This window comes from Perissodus microlepis, chromosome 16, assembly GCF_051167445.1.
Source record: "Perissodus microlepis isolate ML-2025 ecotype Zambia chromosome 16, ASM5116744v1, whole genome shotgun sequence".
Classification (NCBI taxonomy): domain Eukaryota; kingdom Metazoa; phylum Chordata; class Actinopteri; order Cichliformes; family Cichlidae; genus Perissodus; species Perissodus microlepis.
The window spans coordinates 215,500-237,936 of NC_140476.1; the positions used below are offsets into that span (position 1 = coordinate 215,500).

The window sequence follows — 22,437 nt, forward strand, 5'->3', positions numbered from 1 at the left end:
AGGAGAAGAGCTGGAAATAGATCAGTAGTGTTGAAGCTGGGGTTTCGGTGACACACAGGGATTCCCCCGCTATCAGAGGGCTGCGGTGGTTTCTGGGCACAGGAAGGAAATTTTCAGTTATTTTAGGTTTTGCTGACATTTGTTAGAGTTTCCATTCTCAGAGTGATGCCAGGGACGCACACAGGAACTGGGTTACCTGTGTGATGCCAACTCACCTGTCACCTGTCTCACCTGCTTCCTCTCTGTGGTTCAGAACTCAGCATCTCCTGTGTCCCTGCTTCTGATTGGTGGGTGTCCTCGGAGTTTGTGATTAGTGAGCGGAGCTCCTTCTCTCACAGCCTCTTCAGCTCGTTGACAAAGACAAACTCTTCTTCATCCTCCTCTTGTTAACATGGCGCTCTGTCACACGCTCCTCCTCTCATTAGTGTGCTGTTGTCTCACACTCGGGGTGCAGAATGAAACCCGATGACGTATCAGGGATGAAGTCGCTTTGGTTAAACGCTTTAATTCGTTGACAGGATAAAGGACTTTTATTTTGAAGAGCAGTGAGAGCGTGACTGGGGAGGGATAGAATGATGAAGGCTGATGAAGGCTTTTCAGCCTCAAACTGAGGACTTGAGGCAGGTCTGACCTGTTGTGAGCCTGCCCATGTGATGCTGGGTGGATGGAAGGATCGGGTGTTCCTAATAAACTGGTCTCTCTCCCCTGGTTGATCTGAAAGGGATTGTCCATTAGAGTTCAAAGGTCACTTCCAAACTGCGTCAGAACCTGAAATAATCAGGTCTTAGCTTTGCATGCAGTGTGTTTCACACTTGCTTCTCGCTGTGACTTCCTGGTGCGCTGTGGGGAGCGTCTCAGAGGGAGGAGCCATGACTCTGACACACAGGCGTCTCCTCACACCACGGACCTCATTCAGCGAGCGGGCTGGGCCTCAGAACCACCAGAGCTCTTAGAACCACCAGAGCTCTTAGAACCACCAGAGCTTTTAGAACCAGCGGACCGGTTTTAAAGGGTCAGAGGAGGAAAGTGGATGAGCTGCTGTGATCACACAGAGCAGCCACATTCTTGCTTCCTGCAGGGAGGGGCTGGTGTGTGTGTGTGTGTGTGTGTGTGTGTGTGTGTTACTGTGTGTCTGTGTGTGTGTGTGTGTGTGGACTGAAATAGTAGCTTGTCTCTCCGTCTGTCTCTATTCATTCCTGACTCATGCTGCATCGTACTGGCTTTAGACCACACCTAACACACACACACACACACACACACACACACACACACACACACACTGACACACACACACACACTGACACGCACGCACACACACACACTGACACGCACACACACACGCGCACACTGACACACACGCGCACGCACACACACACACACACAGACACGCGCACACAGACACGCGCACACACACACAGACACGCGCACACACACGCACGCGCGCGCACACACACACACACACTGGCACGCACGCACACACACACACACACACACTGGCACGCACGCACACACACACACACTGGCACGCACGCACACACACACACACACTGGCACGCACGCACACACACTGACATGCACGCACGCACGCACACACACACACTGACATGCACGCACGCACGCACTGACATGCACGCACGCACGCACACACACACACACACTGACATGCACACACACACACTGACACGCGCACGCACACACACACACTGACATGCACACACACACACACACACACACTGACACGCGCACGCACGCACACACACACACAGACATGCACACACACACACACACACCTGTAGGTGGCTCTGACAGAGTTGAGTGAAGTTTTCTCCCCCCACACTGGAATCAGCTGATCAGCAGATGAACCTTTGAGAGGCGGTGATGTCATCACTGTACAGTGACGTGTTACTGTTACCAGGTTACAGGAGTTCTAGTTTTCAACACCTGAGCATCAGTTGGTTAGTTGTGACCTCACACTGATCAGCTGATGCTCCTGTGGGCATGATATACACCACAGCGGTGTCGGCAGGTGTCGGGACAGCTGTTGCTTTGTTGCGTTACGTCAGTGCCAAGGATGTGATGGTATCAGAGGAGGCGGTCCTTGTGAACACCGGTGTGGCCTCAGATTCCAAAAACGGCTCCACGAGAACCTCAAAGTCTGGATGGTTTGAGTTATGACAGATGTGTCCACAGGACAGCTGTCCACTGTGGGGACGTCTGGGGTCAGGTTCTGCAGGGTCATGTGAAGACTTTAAGAAAGAGGTGAATAAAAGGATTAACGATGAAGACGATGAACTCATTAACCCAAAGAGTTTTCAGCTGCTGCTCGTACATCTCCTCTCAACTCTAAGCCGAACTTTGAAATTGTGGTTTCAAGGCCCGGGTTCTGCCTCGCTGCTCTGAGCGGGTGTTGCTCTCTCTGAGACCTCGGAGCAGAGAGCATTATGGGTCGTGGTATTGTTTGAGGTCTTCCCCGCCTCCCCGTTATTCACAGAAGACGGAAGTAGTTGTTTTTCAGCTGCGATCAGGTAATGAAGCAGACTTGTTGTGCAATCAGAGTTTTCAGGAAGTTGAGGCAATGCTCATCCTCGCCGCTCATCATGTGATCTGTGTGTGCAGGTTTGAGACGCACTGGGTTATTGTCTCTCGGGTCAGTGTCTAACCTGAGCTGGACCTGAACCCTGATCTGAGAACCAGTTAAAACTGGTCCATTACCATCAGAGAGTCACAGAGGAAGCTGCTGCTGCTGCGCTCGAACACCTGCTCAGGTGGTCTTACATGACTGAACGGTCTGTCGGTGTGAGGTGTGTCTGTGACGCTGCCAAACACAGAAAAGTCTCCGTTTGTGAGCCCGGTGACTCCTTGATGAGTGTGTGCATCCTGATGTCTGTGAAGGTTCTCAGTCATCCAGGTCATTGTAGTCAAAGGAGCTTGCAAAGAAAAGCGTCTGGACTTCCTGATGAGGGCGGGGTCTTTCATTTCCTCTCTGATACAGAGAAATGGAGGAAAACGTCGTCACGCCGTCAGGTGATAACTGCGGAGGCTGAACGGTTCACAGACGTTTCTTCCACCGAGCGTCACGGTTCTTTCTCTTCAGGGAAATGTCACTTTCACTTTCCTCATTTTCTAACGTTTCTATCGGGCAGCGAACGCCCCGTCGCCTGTTGGAAATCAGCTGATAATTGATCTTTCTCTCATTTCCCACGACCACTTCCAGTAAAACACGCCGTCCACTTTGCAGCCGCTCGACCGCACGCTCGCCGTTAACGTCACGAGGACGAATAAAAGACGAGGAAGAGTAAAGTGCGGCGAGGACTTAAAGGCTCTGAGTGCCGCCCGGCGACTCGCTCAGCCATTTGTGGTTTTTAAGCAGACAGACGAGGGAGGCTGCGGGTTCACAGCAGAGAGGCACCTGCTGCTTCAACACCACCAGCATCATCATCTACATACACAAATATGGAGATGAAGTGAGCGTCTGTAGTTTGTTCGTGTTGTCTGAGGTGTGATGGTCATTTGCTGAGGATCAGCGGGTGCTGGGTTCGGTTGGAGTTCGGTTGGAGTCGAGTGTGTGACGGGAGCTCAGTTTGAGCGGTCGCCTTTTTCCTTGTAAAATGAGGGCGTTTTTTTTTTTCCTTTGAGCCGCAGCAGGAAGTGGAGACCCCTGAGAGGTCTAATGGAGACCACAGCGCCGTAACACCGGGCTCATTGTCCCGCCCCCACCCAGCTCCCGCTCAGGTCAGCAGCATCACAGCGACTCGACTCTCTGCGGGCACGCCGGCGTGCAGGCTCAGGAGTACACAGGAAGTCAAATCACTTCTTGTGTAGTGATGTCACATTTTATTTAAGTATGTGGACAGTACGCTCCACCCACACTCCCTGCTGGTTGTAACTGGGACCAGTAAGTGTGGAGCACCTGATGATGACATCACTGGATGCTCAGGTGTCAGTCACCGTCAGTCCTGTGATTGGTCGGTGATTCACAGCGAGGAGCGTGCGATGCATCAGAAGTCATTTCTTTGATTTGTGTGCCCCGCAAACGCTCGGCCACTTGAGTGGAAAGTTCGACCCCGAGGACAGAATGCCTGTCAGTTCCCGTCACCTCACTGGCTGCTCCTTGCTGCCATCGATGGCGTGCAGTGAGAGCAACTGTATGGGGGTCGCAGGTCACGTGGTGGATGAGCACATCTGTGTGTCCAAAGGTGCGACCGCGAGCGCTGACCTGCTCTTATGACACCTCACTTCCTGTCTGTCCTTCACCCCTGAAGGCAACAATGGCGGCAGCTACTTAGTGTTAATGTTACTCTTATTATTCTTTCTGGGTCGAAAAATCAAACTTTTAACATATTTTCAGGTGAGAAGTTAGCTGTGTAAACTCTAAATATCTGCTCGGTTTATCAAGACATCGCATATTTGCAAAAGTGTTCCGACGTTTTCGGAGACGTCTGTCACTCAGTGGTCTCTCGACCCGGCGAGAGCAGCGGACTCGCGGCTTCATCGTTTTCAGACCCCCGCTCTTTCGCTACTCAGGTTAAACATGATATATAAGTCATTAAAAAATGTAATTGTTTGGCTTTTGTTGTTGTTTATTTGTTCCGGAGTAAATCGGTTTGACTGAGATCAAAGTTACTAGATTAGATTAGATTAAATAAAACTTTATTAATCCGCCGGCTGGGTTCCTCCGGGATTTTCACACAGCTGATTAAACAGAAGTGTGAGACGGTCGAGAATTTACGCCCGTGTCCTGATATATTTTAGATGGCAAGGAGCAGACGGCCGAGTTTATTAAACTCCACCGAGACAGCGGTGACGCAAATCTGAAGGCTCGACCGTCCCATTTCACAGCCTCGCACTTCCGGCCTTCTCCGTCTTCGAAGGAACCGGCCCACGCAGACCGCGAAGGCCGGGTCCTCCCAAGGATGCGGCCTACGTTTTGGGACACAGCTAATGTGTTCAGCTTGTCAAATTTACATAAATCTTCGATCGCCAGCAGTGTGACAGTGAAGTGCTGTACTGTATGTTTATAAGTTTGCTCCCCAACAAACACACCAATGTCGACGAAACGTCGTCACCTCCAGGTGATTTTGGTTTCATTCTATAATACTGGACTTATTTTTCTACGGAGGTTTGAACTTTGAGAGTTTTTAAACAGGAGAGAAAAGTTTAATAATTGTAAAAAATAAAGCTGGCTACTTCGTAGATTTCACCGATCGCTGGTTATATTTAGAACGTAACTCCCGTGATAAACGAGGGACCAGTGTACTTCAGGGAGAAGTCATGTCTGAAAAAAGTAGTTCTCAATTATAAGTTAGATTTAACAAGTATGTAAGATTGAGTTTAGAGGTTCATTCAGTAATTTAATTTATTACAGATGATGAGGGTAAAATATATTTTATAACCAAGCAGGTAACAAAGAACACATGTAAATAATGTCATTATTGTAGGAGAACGTTCTGGAAAAGGTCAAATGACCTTTGGATTAAGAAGATTTAAAGACGGCGTTTAAACTGACCTCACAGCTACAACAATCACAAACACGTGTCCACATCTGCCTGCAGCCGCTCTGCTCGTCAGGCCTGAAACCGTCTCATTGGCTGCTCTTCTTTTGCTTCACTCTTTATTTGCTCTGATTGGTTCTCCACACTCTGGACTACTCTGCACAGCAGCACCCTGCATGCTTCTCTGCATGACATGGATCAATGCTCCACCTGTGAGCCGTTCAGCTGGTATAATTATTCATCACTGTCGTGTACAGTTTACTATGTATGCCATTAAAAATGGACTGGAATCATTACTTCAGAACAAACGTCAGACAGTTTATAAATGCGATTTCTTTGTTGTTAGCTTTGTGTTTACTCTTTAACACAGTCGGTGTGTGGGCATGCTGTTCTGACAGCTACACTCATGTATAGAGGATCAGGTTACTTCATGATTTCCCATATGGAAAAGATATATATAAATCTTATAAAGTTTGTATCTGTCTTGTGTGAAACTTGTATGAAAAGCATACAAGAGTGAAAACAGATATAAGATCCCTTGAAAAATTATATAATGAAACTTGTATGTTTTGGATACTTACTAAAACAATATATGAAAGTAATGAGAAAGTGGCCACTTTCATGAGTAAATCATATAAGTTTTTACTATTTCTTTTCCATATGGGTTAGCTGTAGTTTACAGCTGCTTGGCGCTTTCTTCTAAGTGAATTAGTTGACTTACTATAAGATAGCATAAAGTACGGTAAGATAAGCTAGGTTTTAGCTGGTTACTCGTGCTAGCTAGTACTTAAAAGTTAACCATTATATGTTAGCTCTGCTACGTGCTAACATTTAACAATTAGCTAAAGGTTAACCGTTACATGTTAGCACCTTGCTACGTGCTAGCTGCTCTGGATTTGGTTTTACTGTTAGCAGTCAGGAGCAAACAGAAGCCTGTGAAATGGTGACTCTGGGTGAACTGTGAATGTGCTGACAGCAGCGGTTTCTTCTTCTGCTCCTCCGTGCCCAGCGGCTGTGTCCGGCGGCAGGTTGTGGTGGACAAAGGTCTTGTGAGTCAAAGTTAAAGTGACTCCATCAGCAGTTTCACTACCTCAAACTGTTCCAGGAACGAACCTAAAATACCTCCGAAGTCCAGTCAGTCCGCAGTGAAGCAATACCTGGAACAGACGTCGCAGATGTGAGTCATGTGGTCAATCAGCTCGTGAAATGGCGGCCTGTGTTGTTACAGTAACGGACTCGTGTCTCAGTACACCTGCTGACTTTACAGCCTTTGATTCATGTGATTGATCCCTTACCTTCTGTTGTTTATGGGTTTATTAAAGTGCCATTTTTTACTGTTTCACTTACACTGAGCTGACGGTCAGACTCAGCACAGGCCCCAAACTGAGCGTGGGTTTGATGCCGCTGCCTGCTGGTGGCAGAGGTTTGACTGGCTGGTGTTCAGCTGAGTGTTGGAGGGATGTGTTCGGGTTATGTTGCTCGAGTTTCAAGTGAGTGTTGGTGTGATGTGGGCTCAGGTAGGATCAGGTGTTGTAGTGAGTCCGGTCCCTATATGGGAGCTCTGTGATCCGGATTAGGACCGTTGCTGTGTGAAGATGGTCCTGATCCAGCAGCGAGTCGGTGAGTGTGACGGCAGAAACTGACAGCGAGCTTTAAGAAGCAATGAGACGGGCGCGCACCGCCTGTTGTTTCCCAGAGCGGCGGGAAGTTAAAATACCTGCAGTCGTGAATTATTGGAGGGAAAGTTTTAGTAACGCTGCTGTGAGAAGGTATTCATCAGAGGGATTTAATAACCGTCTTCTTCCTCCTCTTCGTCTTTTGTAAAGACTCATCCTCCACCTGGGAAGATGAATAATTCAGACACCCGCACCCCGAGAGGCTGCTGGGCTGTAAACCCTCAAACGTCCTCAGTGCTGCCTCCATCCATAATTCACACTGAAAGTCTGACTTTCTCTTAAGGTAACCTACATTTTACTGGTGGGGGGCTCCACGTGCCCCCCCCCCCCCCCCCCCCCCCCCCTTCCCCAGCAGCCACAGGCTGATGATTAATTAAACACTTACACAGAAACATGAAGTTTGACAGGCTTCAAAATGCATGTAGAACAAGATCCTGTGTGTGTGTGTGTGTGTGTGTGCTTGTGTGTGTGTGTGTGTGTGTGCACGCACTCGTGCTTGAACTGTAGCAGAAACAGCAGTGAGGCAGAGCGCCGTTCACACCTCTGACCTCCTTGTCCTCCTTCGGTTGGTGTGGGCTGTTATCAGTGCTACGCAGCCGCCGCCTCCTCTCTGCTGCGTCTGTAATCAGACGGCACGGCGAGGCGGAGCTGCTGATAGGAGTAACGTTAGCTGTCAGGTCGAGGCCGGCATCACCTTGGCACCTCCTCGCTAACCGTCAGTGAAGCTGCTGAACTGATGGAGCGAGGCCCGGTGTTTGTGAGTAACCAAGGCTGTGACGGCGTCACGGCTCTCGCACACTGAAGTCATAAACACCTGCTCATGTATGGATCAATCATCAGCACATCTGTCCGTGGCTCTGATTATTTCCTTTAACCTGAGGAGCGATCAGAGTTCCTTCCTTCAACTGTAAACATCATTCAGCTGCAGAGAAATGACCGACCGATCGATGAATCAACCGATGTCTCTGACTGACTGACTGATCGATCGATCGAGAAAAGTGAAGGCTGTGAGCCTGGCACTGATACAAAGGTCTTTTAAGTTGTTACATTAAATTCACATGATTTACACAAACTGAATGTTTGATGTTATTTTTCTCATTTCTGTCTCTGTGACAGACAGGAAGTGACGTCAGCGTGCTGCAAGTGCTGCACTTATTCCACGTGCACTACATGTTCTATATGTTTGACATGTGACACTCGCTCAAAGATGAGTGTGTGTGTGTGTGTGTGTGTGTGTGTGTGTGTTATCTGCTACTGTATCTGGGTGGAGGTCGACGGCCAACGCGCCGCTGTAACCGACCTGAACACTCAAGGTGCCAAAACTTGATTAACAGTTTCAGAACCGACGCTTCAAAGAGGAACTGCTGCTGTCACACCTTCACACTGATAACAGACACACACAGACATGTTTTCATATCCTTGTGGGGACATCTATTTGATATAATATTTTCCCAAACCATCCAAATGAAGTCCCACATGTATTTGGTGGTTTGAGGAGTAAGTGGAGTTGCTGCTGGGCTTTGCTGACCACGATGCTGTGTCCTTTGACCAGGAGGGATCTTCTGAAATGTGCACACCCAGGAACTTGGTGCTGCTTACCCTCTCCACAGCAGCACCATTGATGGTTAGTGGGGTGTGCGTGTGTGTGCGCGCTGACTCCTGCTGATAAATAAGAATGAATTTAATTCACCCCCCCTCCCCTCCCCCCTCCAACAGCAGCAGATGAAGTCATTAAAAATGCTCCAGCAGCACCAACACGGTCCACAGGTGCAGCTCGGGTGGAGGTTTGCTTCGTCAGCAGAAACGTGTGAACCTACGGTGGGATTTTCACCGTTTGAAGCAGCCTCTACTGGGCGTTAGAGGAACTGCAGGGTTGGTGCTTCAGGTGTTGATTGGTGCGTTCAGAGGAAGTCCGTGTGCAATGGACCGATCATGTAATCCACACAGGCGCCATCACAGCGTGTGAAACCAGTGTCATGTCGCACGGCCTGCTGTCCACATAATTTTGACTCGGCCATCTTTTGAATATGTACGTGTTACACAAGCAAAAGTGTGCGTTCAGGCTTTGGTCGAATCCATACAGATGTTGTTAGCAGTGGACCATGTGTCCAGATACTTTTGGTGACTGGGTCACACAGAAACACTCACTCAAATATCAAAACTATGTGGACAGATCTTAAGGCCATATCCATTTAAACATTATATATGTGAGTCCTGAGCTGTCCACAAACTTTAGGCTCTGCAGTGTAATTATTAGCTGAAACTATTGCTGTGAGGCTTTGTCCATTTAAACCATATGTGAGTGTAACATCAGGTGTCCACTTACTTCTGCCCATATTCACCTATGTGCTCTCTCTATGATGATTCACTTCAGCTCTTAGCCGCTAGGCAGCGACCTCATTTCCTCAGCGACGTGTGGCTCCCCCCCTCCCCCGTTACTCAGGTGATCTGCTCTGAGCGAGGAAGCGAGAGAGTGAGAGAGAGTGAGAGAGGAGGCAGAGCTGCTTTCATTACCTCACAGCGAACGACAGGAACCGGACGCAGCACCTGCATGGGGACGCCCTCTGTGACCTCATCGATGTTGATCATTGATGGCTGGATGTTACGAGAGCGGCGGAGCGTGTCAGAATGATCAAGCCTGCAGGGATGAAGCAAACATCTGGAGGTCCCATTTCAGCCCGAGAGCTGCTGTGGAGGCACTGTGGAGCCCCGCCCACTCATCACAACAGATGATTGACAGCAGATATATGTCTGTGAAGGTTCTCAGTCATCCAGGTCATTGTAGTCAAAGGAGCTACAACTTAAAGAAGCCCAGACGCTTTTCTTTGCAAGCTCCTTTGACGACAGCAGATATAGAGCTGTGATTGGCTGCCAGAGATGACAGTCAGGTGGAGATTTCCATGAAGCTGTGACACTCCTGCAGGAAGTGATCAGTGGTCAATCAGTCTGATCATGTGATCAACAGCTGATCTGAGACACGTAAACAGGAAGTAGAACCTGCCAGGTGAGCGCTCCGTGCAGGCAGTTTGACTCCGTCGTGTTTCTGTTGACGTTTCTTCTTCTCTGTTTTTTTTTTGTTTTGCTGTGTGTGTGCCTGTGTGTTGGGTCAGCTGACTGATGTCATCATGAATGATGTAAGTGTGATGTTCTGACATCGTCGTGTTTCGTGTGTGAGTCGACGGATGGACACTTGAGCCAGTGTTCGATCTGTCCTTCCCCCAGTCTGACAGAAATGTTGGAGCAGGAGGAAGATGAAACCCGGGGAGGAGGAAGAAGGCGGGGCTAATGTGTCTTTGTATGAGGAGGAGCGGCGCTCTGTGATGAGTCTGTTTTGTCCCTGAATGGACTCAAAGACCCTCTGAAACCTGGTGGGGGGGTGGACGCGCTGTCTGCGTTGCCCCCGGTGACATCTGCCACTCTGCCTCCGTCATGTGACCTGGCAGGCAAACAGCAGCGTGAATGGCCTTTGTTTGGGAGGTCAGTGCCTGCTGCCCACCGACCAATCAGGGCACGGGACCCTCAGCCTGCTGCGGCATTCTCTGCTTTAAGGTGGAATCATGGTGGGGAGGATTTAAGGTGGAATGTTATCCTTGAAGTTTAAGGTGGAATTCTAAGCATAAAGTGTTTATTTCCTTGCTCTGTGACGGTGTCCACAGGAAGTGGAGGAATTGTGTGTGTTTGTGTGTTTACCATTAGCGCTCAAAGAAAACGAACGCTCTGGTTTTTAAAGTTTAACACGAGTGATAAAAGGCACTGGTGCTTATCTGCAGGTAACCAGACCATCAGCCACATATGTGGGCGGAGCTTTAGCCTGTCACATATGTGGTTCAGAGCTGAGAACAGGTAGACTCTGGCCCTGCCCATTCTGCATCACTGATGATGATAAGCTATTATTGAGGAGGTATATAAAACACACACACACACACACACACACACACACACACACACACACACACACACACACACACACGCATGTTTAACACTGCAGATGAAAGTTTAGAATGGAAATCAGGTAAAAACTAAAAGTATATGGACACACTGGGCCTAATATAGAGTGTGACTGTCCAGATACTTTTGGCTCTCCTGTGTTTAGATATTCATTCATGGATATGGATGTGATGGCACCTCATCCATACAAGTGTTATTCGTGTCCAGGTGTGCACATACCTGGCTGGTACTGCTGATGTGCTGAATGAGGGTCTAAAGATAGACGTGAGCATATCCTGTGGACTGTCCACAGACTGATAGCAGGCCGGGCTGTGATTGGGGGATTCCTTCACACGCTGGTGTTTATATTCTGACCCAGAGGAGCATGAAGCTGCAGTCACGGTTTGTTGCCCCGACCCTCCCCCTCAGACACTAACAGCTGAGCCAGCTTACACAGGCTTTGTTTGAATCCCCCCCCCCACCTCCCCACCGGGGTCCCCCAGTTAAGAGTCCTGGGGACACCCCTGTCCTATTGATTAGATGATCCTGGTTAGTGATCGATTGATTGTGTGCACCCAATCTCACACACACACACACACACACACACACACACACACACACACACACTCTCTCTCTGCTATTGTGTTTTCTGCCTTTGGAGTGAAAGAATGTGTGTGTGGGTGGGGCCTGTGTCTGATGTCTAACGTGTCCTGGGACCACACAGCAAGCCTGTTTGATCACAGAGGGTTAACCCCCCCACCCCGTCCTTGGTATTCAGCCCGGGTCAGCAGATTTCTCCGTCGTGCTTTTTCATCTGCACCTGTTGTGCAGTTGTCCGGGAGGCTGCAGACAAAGATCATATTATGAACGGGCTAATCTGCGTGTAGCTGGAGGAGGATCTGCGCTCTGTGGGAACCCGCCGCCGCCTGCCGCAGGAAACGCCATCAGAGCCAGATTAACCCGTTCCCATGATGTCAGCGCAGTGTGGCCGCTCACATCAGAGCGCAGAACAACTGCAGACCAATCACGGACACCCGACTCTCACTTCCTGTTTAACACTTGTTAAAGAACATATGCCGTGTTTACAAACACACTAAGGTCAGAGGTCACTCCCTCTTCTTTTGTGTTTCAGTGCTAAACTATGAGAACGTTGTGGAAACTACCTCAGACACCGATGACGAGGACAGTTTCGGAGGAGGTGGAGCAGGAGTGGACGAGGAGGAGGGCAGTCCGGCAGGCGTGCCCGCTCTGGAGGCGTCGCCCCGGGTTGGCCACGCCCTGCTGTCCCACCGTGACCAGGAGAGCGCCGAGAGCGGAGATGGGTTCCAGGACCCCCACGCCTGGAGACGCATCGGTGAGTCACGTGGTCACCTGTGAGTTGGTGAGGTCAGAGGTCAACGTTTGGTGTTTTGGGCCATGTTTAAGTGTTTTGTAGTTTTTCTGTTTGATTTTGAATCTGGTTTCACGTTCGGTTTCTGCTTCTCATTTTCTCACTGTTTTTGTCATGAATATTTTTATAGTTGTTTGTAGTTACTGTTATTAGTGTCGGGGGGGTTGAATAGCTAAATGATACCCATGACTCAGGAGGATACAGGAGGAAGGGACCAGCCTCCATCAGAGGAAGAGCAGGGTAAATGATGTGCTCCTGTGTTGTGTTTGAACAGATGGGGGGACGGACGAGTACGAAGCCGTGGGCCCGGAGGCGTCTCCTCACGCCTTGGAAAACAGTGCAGGTGAGATCACACACGATCAATCGTCACCCATCAGCGTCATCGCCGTCAGAAGAGGTTTTATTTATATTTGTCTTATTTTATTTTTAGCTCTGTCTCCATACTTTGCTCCTTTGTTTTTTATACATTTTTTACTTAACTTTACTGTACGGCTCTTTGGGATAATATTTTTTGTCTTTCTTCATCTTTATTTATTTGAGTAATTAAAACTAATTAATGATAATGACTAATGATAATTAGCGATCGTAATTAAAAGCGTAATGTAAAATGTCCTGCTGAATTTATGTCTTTCACATAATTTCCTGAGTAATTAATACAAACTGTGGGATTGCTTATTGGTGTGGGGGTGGCCTACAGCAGGCTGACTTCAGTTTGTTCCTTCGCTGTTGTCGTAACTTTAGAGGAAGTAAACGGCATCCCGGGTCATAATGGTCAATGGGCGGTCAGAGGACCCAGCAATGTTAGTTTAGGAGTCCCTCAGGGCTCAATGCCGGGTCCTCTGAGGTTGCAGTGTGATGATTGGTCCTCTGACCGGACGAGCTTTGTCCCCGCATCCAGGGAAGCGACTAGAGGGCATCCCTGAGCTGGACGAGTACTTCCTGAAGCGTAAACTGGAGGACGGCGACAGTCACTCTGCGTGCATCGCTGAGTACCTGCAGCGCAGCGACACTGCCGTCATTTATCCAGAAGCCCCAGACGAGGTGACGCGCCTGGGCACGCCTGAGGCCACGGGGCAGGAGGAGAGCGAGCACGGTGAGAGACCGAGAAGACAAACTGAGCATTACAAATCGATTATTCATTTTTAAAGAGATTAGTAGTCAAAAAGCTGGCAGCTCAAACATGTGACTCTGAAGCTTTGTAGAGAGAAGTCAACAAGCTGACTTGTTAACGAGATTATAGAAGATTCAGATTTCACTGGTGCCACTCCGACCGCGACCTTGAGTATGATGTGTGTTTCTGTGACCTTCAATCCCAGACTCATCATTTTGACTGTAAAATCATCTTGAAGTTCAAAACAGTTGGGAGCTTCGGTCATGTGATTTTTCTGTCTAAATAAAGGGTTAAGCACATTGTCTCTTTCCTGACTTCTGACCTACAGACCTGGGACCCGACACGCAGGATGACTTCGCCCAGCTGCTCACGTGTCCGTACTGCGACCGCGGCTACAAGCGCCTGACGTCTCTGAAGGAACACATCAAGTACCGTCACGAGAAGAACGAGGAGAGCTTCCCCTGCCCGCTGTGCGCCGAAACTTTCGGCCACCGTGCTCAACTGGACCGTCACATGACCACGCACAAGCCTGCCAGAGACCAGGTAACGCACACCTATTACATCCATTTAAACCTTTATTTAAAAGTCTATCACAGGAGTTCCAGTATGAAACCCATAAAGACACAGTCTTCATACGTTAGGACTGACTCCACGCTGGCTTCACTAACAGACAGAAAACTGCAGTGATCAGAGAAGAAGCTGCCGTCAGGTGCTGACACTGCACTGCATCAGCTGTGGATGCTGAGCAGCGGAGGAGGGAGGCTCGGGGAACTCCATCAGTACATGCGATGACTCAGATTAGTAATTAATCAGCGGCTGTGGTCCCTGCAGGGTAAAAACAGATAAAAATACACCAAGGCTGGAAATTTAAGCTGCGTCAAAAGGAGCAGAGGACCGCAGACGGAGCCCTGAGGAACGCCGCCTCATTCTGTTTCTTTAGAAGGGTGAGAGATCCACGTGGCTTCCTGCTGTCTAACACATGAATGAAGTTCCTCCCAGTTCTTCCAGTCTGCCCAGTCGCTCCATTATTGACCACCTCCGTTCTGGGTGTTTCTCTCAGCAGCTGTAATGTGCCGTGCGTGGGAGGTGTGAGTGCGTTGACTTCCTCCGGCCATCAGACTCCACATCAGCTGCTGTTGCTGGAACCGATTAGATTCACGGCCTTCCTCTGATGCTCGGGCAGCCTCGGTGGCAGGCAGGGTGTCACACAGTAATCTAATCATAAGCTGGTGTTAAATGTTTCCTGCACACGCCTGTTTGCTGGCCCTCATGATCAAAAACTCACATTAGAGTCGGTAACTAAGCACTGAGTCATTCAATTTTCCAATTATGCTGTGATCGTAATGAGATTTCCTGAGTTTAGACCTCGGGTCTCCTCACAGAAGCACAAATAGCTTTCATACCTGACCCCCCCTCCACCAGCCTTAACCAGCACCAGATGGTCTTCTCCCTGCTGGATTGAAGACTCATAATCCTCTAAGTGGCCGTTTATTTGTGTACTTCCTGAGTTAAACTGTTAAAGAGAGAACAGGCATGTGTGCGTCGGTGAGGAGGAAGCAGATAGTCTGTTCAGTCTTCACGGTTTGCCCCTGACAGCAGCGCCTCACTCAGTAATCATTGTTCACAGGCTTTCTACTGTGCTGCTGAGTGCTGCGGTAAAACATCTGTATGGCACGGCCTCACAGCTGTTCAGGCTGTGCTCGCACACCCGGGACTGCTCCTGAGTATGCAGCACAAACACTCACAGCTGTTTGCTTGTGGCTGCTTCAAGCAGTGGCCACACTAATGCAGTTAAATATATATATATATATATATATATATATACAGTTAATCTTCACTGCATGACAGTGTGATAAGGAACACATGACAGTGCTCAGTCAGCACAAACTGCCCAAGCCCACTTTCATCCAGTTTAACCAGTCCTCAGTTCCTGCGTGGATGGATGGATGGACAGGTGGATGGGTGGGAGGGTGGATGGATGGATGAATGGGTGGATGGGATGGTGAATGGATGGATGGATGGGTGGGTGGATGCTGGGAGCAGCAGTGTTTGGTTAGGATGGACCTCGTGCAGGTTGTGTTTGATTTGAGTCCAAACAGGTAAGATTTGCAGACAAAGACGTGATCATTAACGACGGTGGTTAAGAAGTTTTGTTGGTGATTCAAAGCATGTAATTTCTTTCAGCGGTAATTTCAGTTTAAACAAAAACATTTGTGTTTGCGTGTGAGGGACTGGGACAAGCTGGTTCATGTTGGAATAACGAGGTCCTGGCAGAGGTTCCCTGCTGGATCCCAGGAGATCTGCTTTCCTGCATTTGTGGAGTCTCCTCTGGGGTTGAAGTCATGGTGAATGAGTGCAGATCAGAGCAGAGAGTAGAGCGTTTACTTGAAGCTGTTTTCTCTGCTGTAGACGACAGAAACAAGTCTTCAGGTTTGTGTTTCCTTCACCGATCATCTGCATGTGAGACGAAAGGATTTGAGCTCCCACTCAGCAGAGGGGGGAGGACGCTCCCCGACTGTTTGTGTTTGTTTATCTCTGTATTTGCATTTCAAATGTTGGGAATGCACCTCCACCAGAAAGTGTTACCTCTGCACAGCGCCACCCACGCCGTTTCTCAGAATGCCTATCAGATCTGCTTCACTAAATACTATTAAATTCCCCGTTAGCTCGTGCTCCCTCTCTGCAGCGACTCCCACTCCTCCTCCATCACTTCAAATCTGTTTTTCTCTCTGCAGCCACCACTGCTTACTGAAGGAACTGGAAACCGCAAGTTCAAATGCAGCGAGTGTGGAAAAGCCTTCAAGTACAAGCACCACCTGAAGGAGCATCTTCGTATTCACAGCGGTGAGTGGATTTCTGAGGGCCGGATCAGAGCTGAAACTTTCCGCAGACACGGGTCTGATCCGGTCCTCCTCGCGTTTACATCGACTCTGATAAAACGCTGATTGTGTTTCCACATCTGACTGTCTGGCTTCTGCTTTAGCCACAGTATTAATACATCTGACAGTCAACAGTTTCACTTCCCATCTTCATATCTGATCACAAAGCAGTTCAGCTCCAAAAAAGGAACATTTTCATCATGATGGTTTCTATTTTTATTGAAGATTCATCCACTGTTTTTTCCATTGATTTGATTATTAAAACCAAAACCCAAAGCGTCAGTTACTGTATCATACATAGTAATGTGAAGTATACTCATAAAGCACCTCATTAAAAAGAAGTTGTTAAAAAGAAAACCTTTCTAAAATAGAACATCTGGACCGCCTCCAAAATCTCGCTGCTGATCTGTTTGTTCATTTCAATTTTTGTTAGTCAGCAAACAAACAACTATTCAAACAGTTGCTGGTTATCATTGTTGAATTGTTTTAATCAGCGAATGAACCGATATTATGAGCTGTGAATAACAGTGGGGGACACGTTAGCTAAAAGATGTGCCAGAGGGTCAGTTCATAGTAATCCTGGACGTCAGCAGCTGAGATGGTGAATGGATAACATACACTTTGCTGGTGTTGAAGGAGGAAAAGCACCAGCTCCAATTCTGGATCAAAGGTGTAAAGCTCCCACTGGTGACTAACTGTGGACGAATGATGATGTTTTTTTTTAAGTAAATATCTGACGTTAAACTATAGCGCACGTTTGTGGGCTGAGAAGTAATCCAGACGTTGGGCTGTGTTTCAGGTGAGAAGCCATATGAATGCTCCAACTGTAAGAAGCGCTTCTCCCACTCCGGCTCCTACAGTTCCCACATCAGCAGCAAAAAGTGCATTGGCCTGATTGCCCTCAATGGAAGAGTACGCAATGGAAATGGTGGCAAACTCGGCTCCTCCCCCAGCTCTACAACCTCATCACCTGGAAGCCCCGCCCTGGCCCAGCTTCGCCACAAACTTGAAAACGGGCGCCCGCTGGGGCAGCAAGACCAGCCACGTCAGCTGGACATAAAACCTGAGCCGATGGACTTCAACGACTACCGGCTATTGATGGCCTCACAGCATGCGTTTGGGGGACCCGGGGTCTACCTGAACGGGCGGGGGGGGAGCCCCTTGGGTTTTCACAACTCCTCCCAGAGTCCCCTTCAACATCTGGGAGGCATTGGGCTGGACCTCCAAATGCTGGGCTACGTGAGATCCCTTGGCAACAACCTGAGCGAGGTGCAGAAGGTGCTCCAGATTGTGGACAACACGGTGTACAGGCAAAAAATGGATGGAAGCCCTGAAGACAAGCTCAGGTCCTACATGAAGGAGTTAGGTGCCCAGATGGAGGAGACCAAGGCAACTCAGGGTGGCTTCCTGGTGACGGGCGACGGCAGTCCCACCAAGAGCATCATAGATTACACACTGGAGAAGGTCAATGAGGCCAAGAGTCTGATCGACGAGTCTAAGAGGCAAGAGGATGTTAAGAAGGAGAAACCAAGCCATTCTGTGGATCTCAGCAGTGAGGAAAAGAAACATGAAAGCCAGAACCAGTTCCTGCCATTCTCCTGCCAATACTGCAAAGAGACCTTCCCCGGGCCAATCCCCCTGCACCAACACGAGCGCTACCTGTGCAAAATGAACGAGGAAATAAAAGCCGTCCTGCAACCGGCAAACGGCTGTCCCGCTGGCCACCAGGGAGGGATGTCCTCCGAGGTCTCCAGCAACGACCGAGCCACCAGCCCCGTCAGCCCCTTCAAGGATCACGTGTCGTTGCTCAAAGCTTATTTCGCCATGAACACTGAGCCCAACTCAGAGGAACTGCTCAAAATCTCAGTTGCTGTTGGCCTCCCTCAAGAGTTTGTCAAGGAGTGGTTTGCCCAGTGGAAGAGCCAAAACCACCACGGTAAAAGGTCACCACCTCCTGACTGCAGTGGACCAGAAGTCAACCACAGCTTGACCCGGTCTCCAATGTCACTTCCAGCTACAGATTTACACCGAGGCTTCACTAATGGCTTTTGCGAGTCCTCCCACCAGTTTACAACCAGCCGGCAAACAGCAGGGCAAAAACCACTAGAATCATTGGACCACTTGAGAAGCAACACTCCATCACCCCTTAACCTTTCCTCTACTTCCTCCAAACACTCGCAGAGTAGCTCTTACACTCCGAACAGCCTGAACTCGGAGGAAGCCCGCGGGGACACACCGCTGGATCTGTCGCTACCCAAACACATGGCGCAGAAGCGCGCCTCCACCGGAGAGAAGCGGCCCAGACCCAATGGTTTAATCAGAGAGCACAACGGGGAGGCTTTGGGGCGAGAGCAGGCGTCTGGGCCCTTTGATTTGGTCAACATTAAGAAGGAGGTCCTGGGATCTGATGGTGGAGGCAATGCTATTCACCAACTGGAGAAAAGCACCAGTCCCATCTTTGGGATTAATGCCTTTGCTGGCGGACCTGTCTACACCTCCCTTCCACCTCACGGAGCATTTCCCCCACCCACCTTCATGACTCCTGCCCAAGCGACCATCCCAGGCCTCAGGCCCTACCCGGGTCTTGACCCCATGAGCTTCCTGCCTCACATGGCCTACACCTACGCCACTGGGGCAACCACATTCGCTGAAATGCAGCAGAGGAGAAAGTACCAGCGGAAACCAGGCTTCCAGGTAAAAATCATGTAAAGTAAGGGCAATGCGTTTTGTTTTGTTTGTTCTTTCTCCTAAACAGAGCCAGCCAGGAGCCATGGAGGGTCAGTATTCCCAGGTTTTAGTAACCCTGACCTGCAAACTGGCCGTGCATGGCTCATGGTTGGACAGATAACAGCAAAGACAACAGGTGGCTGCTAGTTTTCAGGGCTTTTGTCATCTCCATCACACAACATGGCGGCTGGCAGTCCAAACCCGCCGTCAGCTCCGTTAGCTTTGATCATGATGACGTGTTTGCTCCACAGCACAGAAGTTAGATAAAGGGATTGTTTGTTGGGCTTGGGGCTTACAGCTGTCTGTATAGTGATGTGTTAAAAATATTGTTGACCCAGTCAGTGCTGAGCGTGGAGAATTTTAAAGGGTCTCCCTGCCACGGGACCTATGAGGTGAGCTTCAGCGTTTCCACTGTGGCGTCTACATTTAACTGGTCTCATTATGGGGCGGGATGTGTTTGCCCCGACTGAAAGTAGTCAGAGTTTTCCAGGTTTCATGTCTGAGTATTTTTAAAAATGCAAAGTGTGGAAGTAATGCCAGAGAAAAAGAGGCTGGTTCCACGTAAGACTCGAACGCCTCTAGATTCAGAATTTTTTGCCCTTTAAAGGAAAACCTCACTTCCTGTAAAGAAGGGAAGTTCATCTCCTGAAAGCAAATCACAGATCAAATCTGGATTTAGTGAAATGCTGAGAGTTTTTCACTGTGCCATCATAAATACCGTTTGTCAGCAGCACCAAAGGTAAACAGCTCATAAGTCCCGCCCCTTGAAGCGCCGGTCACCGCTGACTCTTGGATGATTTGTATGAAAGCAGCTGCGTGGACTTTTTGGGAAAGTTCCTGAAATTGAAACTAAAAATGATGGTCAGCGTTTTGTTCCGGTCTCGTGGTAAACCTCTGACCTCAGCTCACCTGCTGTCAGCTGTTATCTGTAAACACACCCCTCTTTCTCCGAGTCTCCTGGGTGAGGGGGACTTACCGGGTTGGGCCTTTAAGCCCTGTCCAGACTTGGGATCACAGAGGCGGTGGGGGGGAGTCTCGTGGCGCGAGGCCGACAGGTGTGGGATTATCGGGGTACTGAAGCTCTGTCTCTGTCTCAGGGGGAGCTGCTGGACGGCACGGCGGACTATCTGTCAGGCCTGGACGACCTGACAGACAGCGATTCGCTGCTCTCCAGGAAGAAGATTAAGAAGACTGAAAGTGGTATGTACGCGTGTGACTTGTGCGACAAAACATTCCAGAAGACCAGTTCCCTCCTAAGACACAAATATGAGCACACAGGTATATATAACACTTGGACACTTCTTTTTACCCACCCAATGCCTCCTTATTTCCTCTGTCCTCACTCTTCTGTTTCCTCACGTAGCTCCCCACTCGTAGCTCTGCTTCTCTCTTTTGTTCTCTGCAGGCCGTGGCCTTTAACATGCGCCTTTCTTTTCAGCGGGGGGTAGGCAGCCTTTAACACAGAGAGCAGTACAAAAACATTCAGCGCCCCAAATATCAGCAGCACCTCATTCACACTGAGAGAGGAGGAGGAGTGCATGTTTGCATGACTGTGTGAAGATCAAAAGGAAATATTAATTACAGCTGAGAGATGGTCCATTTTTTTCCATTTTTAAACTGGAAACAAACAACTTATGATAACACCACAGCAGGAAAGGTGAAGCAGCAAACACTGTTCTTATTAAAGCGTCCCAGTTTACCGAGTCGCCCCGCAGGAAATGTGATGAATGTGGAGGCTTCAGTAAGACTGCAGCATTGTGGGGTTTAATGCTTTCATGAGATTTCTCTGCAGGACTCTTCTGATCCAAATCAAAATCCTAAACGACCCCCCAGCATGTCCTGAATAAAGTCAGTGTTTCACTAAAGTTTGGTGTCTCACCTTCACGCCTTTCGCTGCGTCACGGATAAAGGTAATCTGTGGCGTTAAGCAGAGCCACGCCCTCAGACGACTCTGGCTGCGCGGCGTCAGCTCAGTTTGTCATTTTCTCACTGCTCTGGAGATAAAATCAGTGCTTTTTAAATGAAGTTTGGTTCATGTCCTGCCTCACACATTAACCCACATCACTTCCACTTAATGACCCATTAACATGCAGCATATTTACAGCATTTCATGGAGCTTCCTTTCAGCTGCTCGTTATTAAAGGGAGTAACACATGGTAATGACTTGTTTTCTGTTCTTGAACACTCACATTCATCTTGATTTTACTTGTGTTTTTTGTTTTCTCGTCGTTCTCATGATTTTATTATTTAATATTAAATAGTAATTTTTCATTGACAGACGTCAGACTGATGCTTCCTGTCGTCAGATTCGCTGCTTGTCCTGGTGTTACAGTAAAGTGGGGTTTATGATTTGGGAGTTGGGGGCTCACGGAATGATAATCATGTGTTGTTTGCATTCCTCTGACATGTCATAGAACAAAAACTGAACATGAGAACACGTCTTTGTTGTTCCCATTGATACAGGAAGTCAAACCTGCGTGTTTGTGCTAATATTGGAGTTTGGTTGATCTTACCTGTGTGTCGTCCTCACAGACTCAGACCTGCTCTACCTTCATGTCTTTCACTCAGTTGCATCACCCTCATGTTTCCCTCCCACCTCCAACACTCGAAGCAGGAATCTACCGTCTAAGTTATTTCTGCCGCAGTGTGTGTGTGTGTGTGTGTGTGTGTGTGTGTGTCAGAATGCCAGCTATGGTGGATGTTACAGGCGCTCTGGGTCTATTTGTGGCTATGATCTGCCTGTGTGTGTGTGTGTGTGTGTGTGTGTGTGTCGGGGTAAAGCCATGTTTTTGGTGCATGTGTGCGTGGGACGTGTGATTGGGCAGCATTCAGCCTGCCAGTTGGCAGCAGCTGAAGCATCCTGTTCAGTCAGACATAAGAAATTTCCGCCTGTACAGTCGTAGTAAACCAGCTCTGTGTGTGTGTGTGTGTGTTGGGAGCTGTTACAGCTGTTAGGGTTCCTGCCCCTCCTTAAATTTAAATCCGGAGCTGTGATGTCATCGCAGCTCACCGCAGGCCGATAAAGGTTCGCGTTACCTCGTGGTGTCTCAAGCATGCCTCATTGTTGTTATGGCAACAGACAGACACCGAGGGTGTGATGAAATGTTAAAAGGATGAGTTGAAGATTTTAGTTCAAACCCGTCATGTTTTTGTTGTTTTTTTGTTTTTGTTTTTTACCGTCAGCCAATCACCGCACAGATTTCAAAGATCTGTAGTTCAGTCTTCTGATTGGTGA

At 48.8% G+C, this 22,437-nt stretch overlaps 1 protein-coding gene across 4 annotated transcripts in view; it reads left to right on the forward strand.

Moving 5' to 3' along the window:
- Nucleotides 1–22,437, forward strand: part of zeb2a (zinc finger E-box binding homeobox 2a) — a 41,082-nt gene that overhangs the window by 12,884 nt on the left and 5,761 nt on the right. For 3 of the 4 annotated variants that reach the window (XM_084954886.1, XM_084954887.1, XM_084954885.1), the window contains 7 exons: nucleotides 12,228–12,449; nucleotides 12,760–12,828; nucleotides 13,384–13,578; nucleotides 13,925–14,139; nucleotides 16,332–16,440; nucleotides 17,275–19,169; nucleotides 20,300–20,480. In XM_084954886.1, the coding sequence (XP_084811012.1) occupies nucleotides 12,228–12,449; nucleotides 12,760–12,828; nucleotides 13,384–13,578; nucleotides 13,925–14,139; nucleotides 16,332–16,440; nucleotides 17,275–19,169; nucleotides 20,300–20,480 (2,886 nt within the window). The remainder of the gene's footprint in view (nucleotides 1–12,227; nucleotides 12,450–12,759; nucleotides 12,829–13,383; nucleotides 13,579–13,924; nucleotides 14,140–16,331; nucleotides 16,441–17,274; nucleotides 19,170–20,299; nucleotides 20,481–22,437) is intronic. The other variant, XM_084954888.1, reaches the window with a different exon arrangement.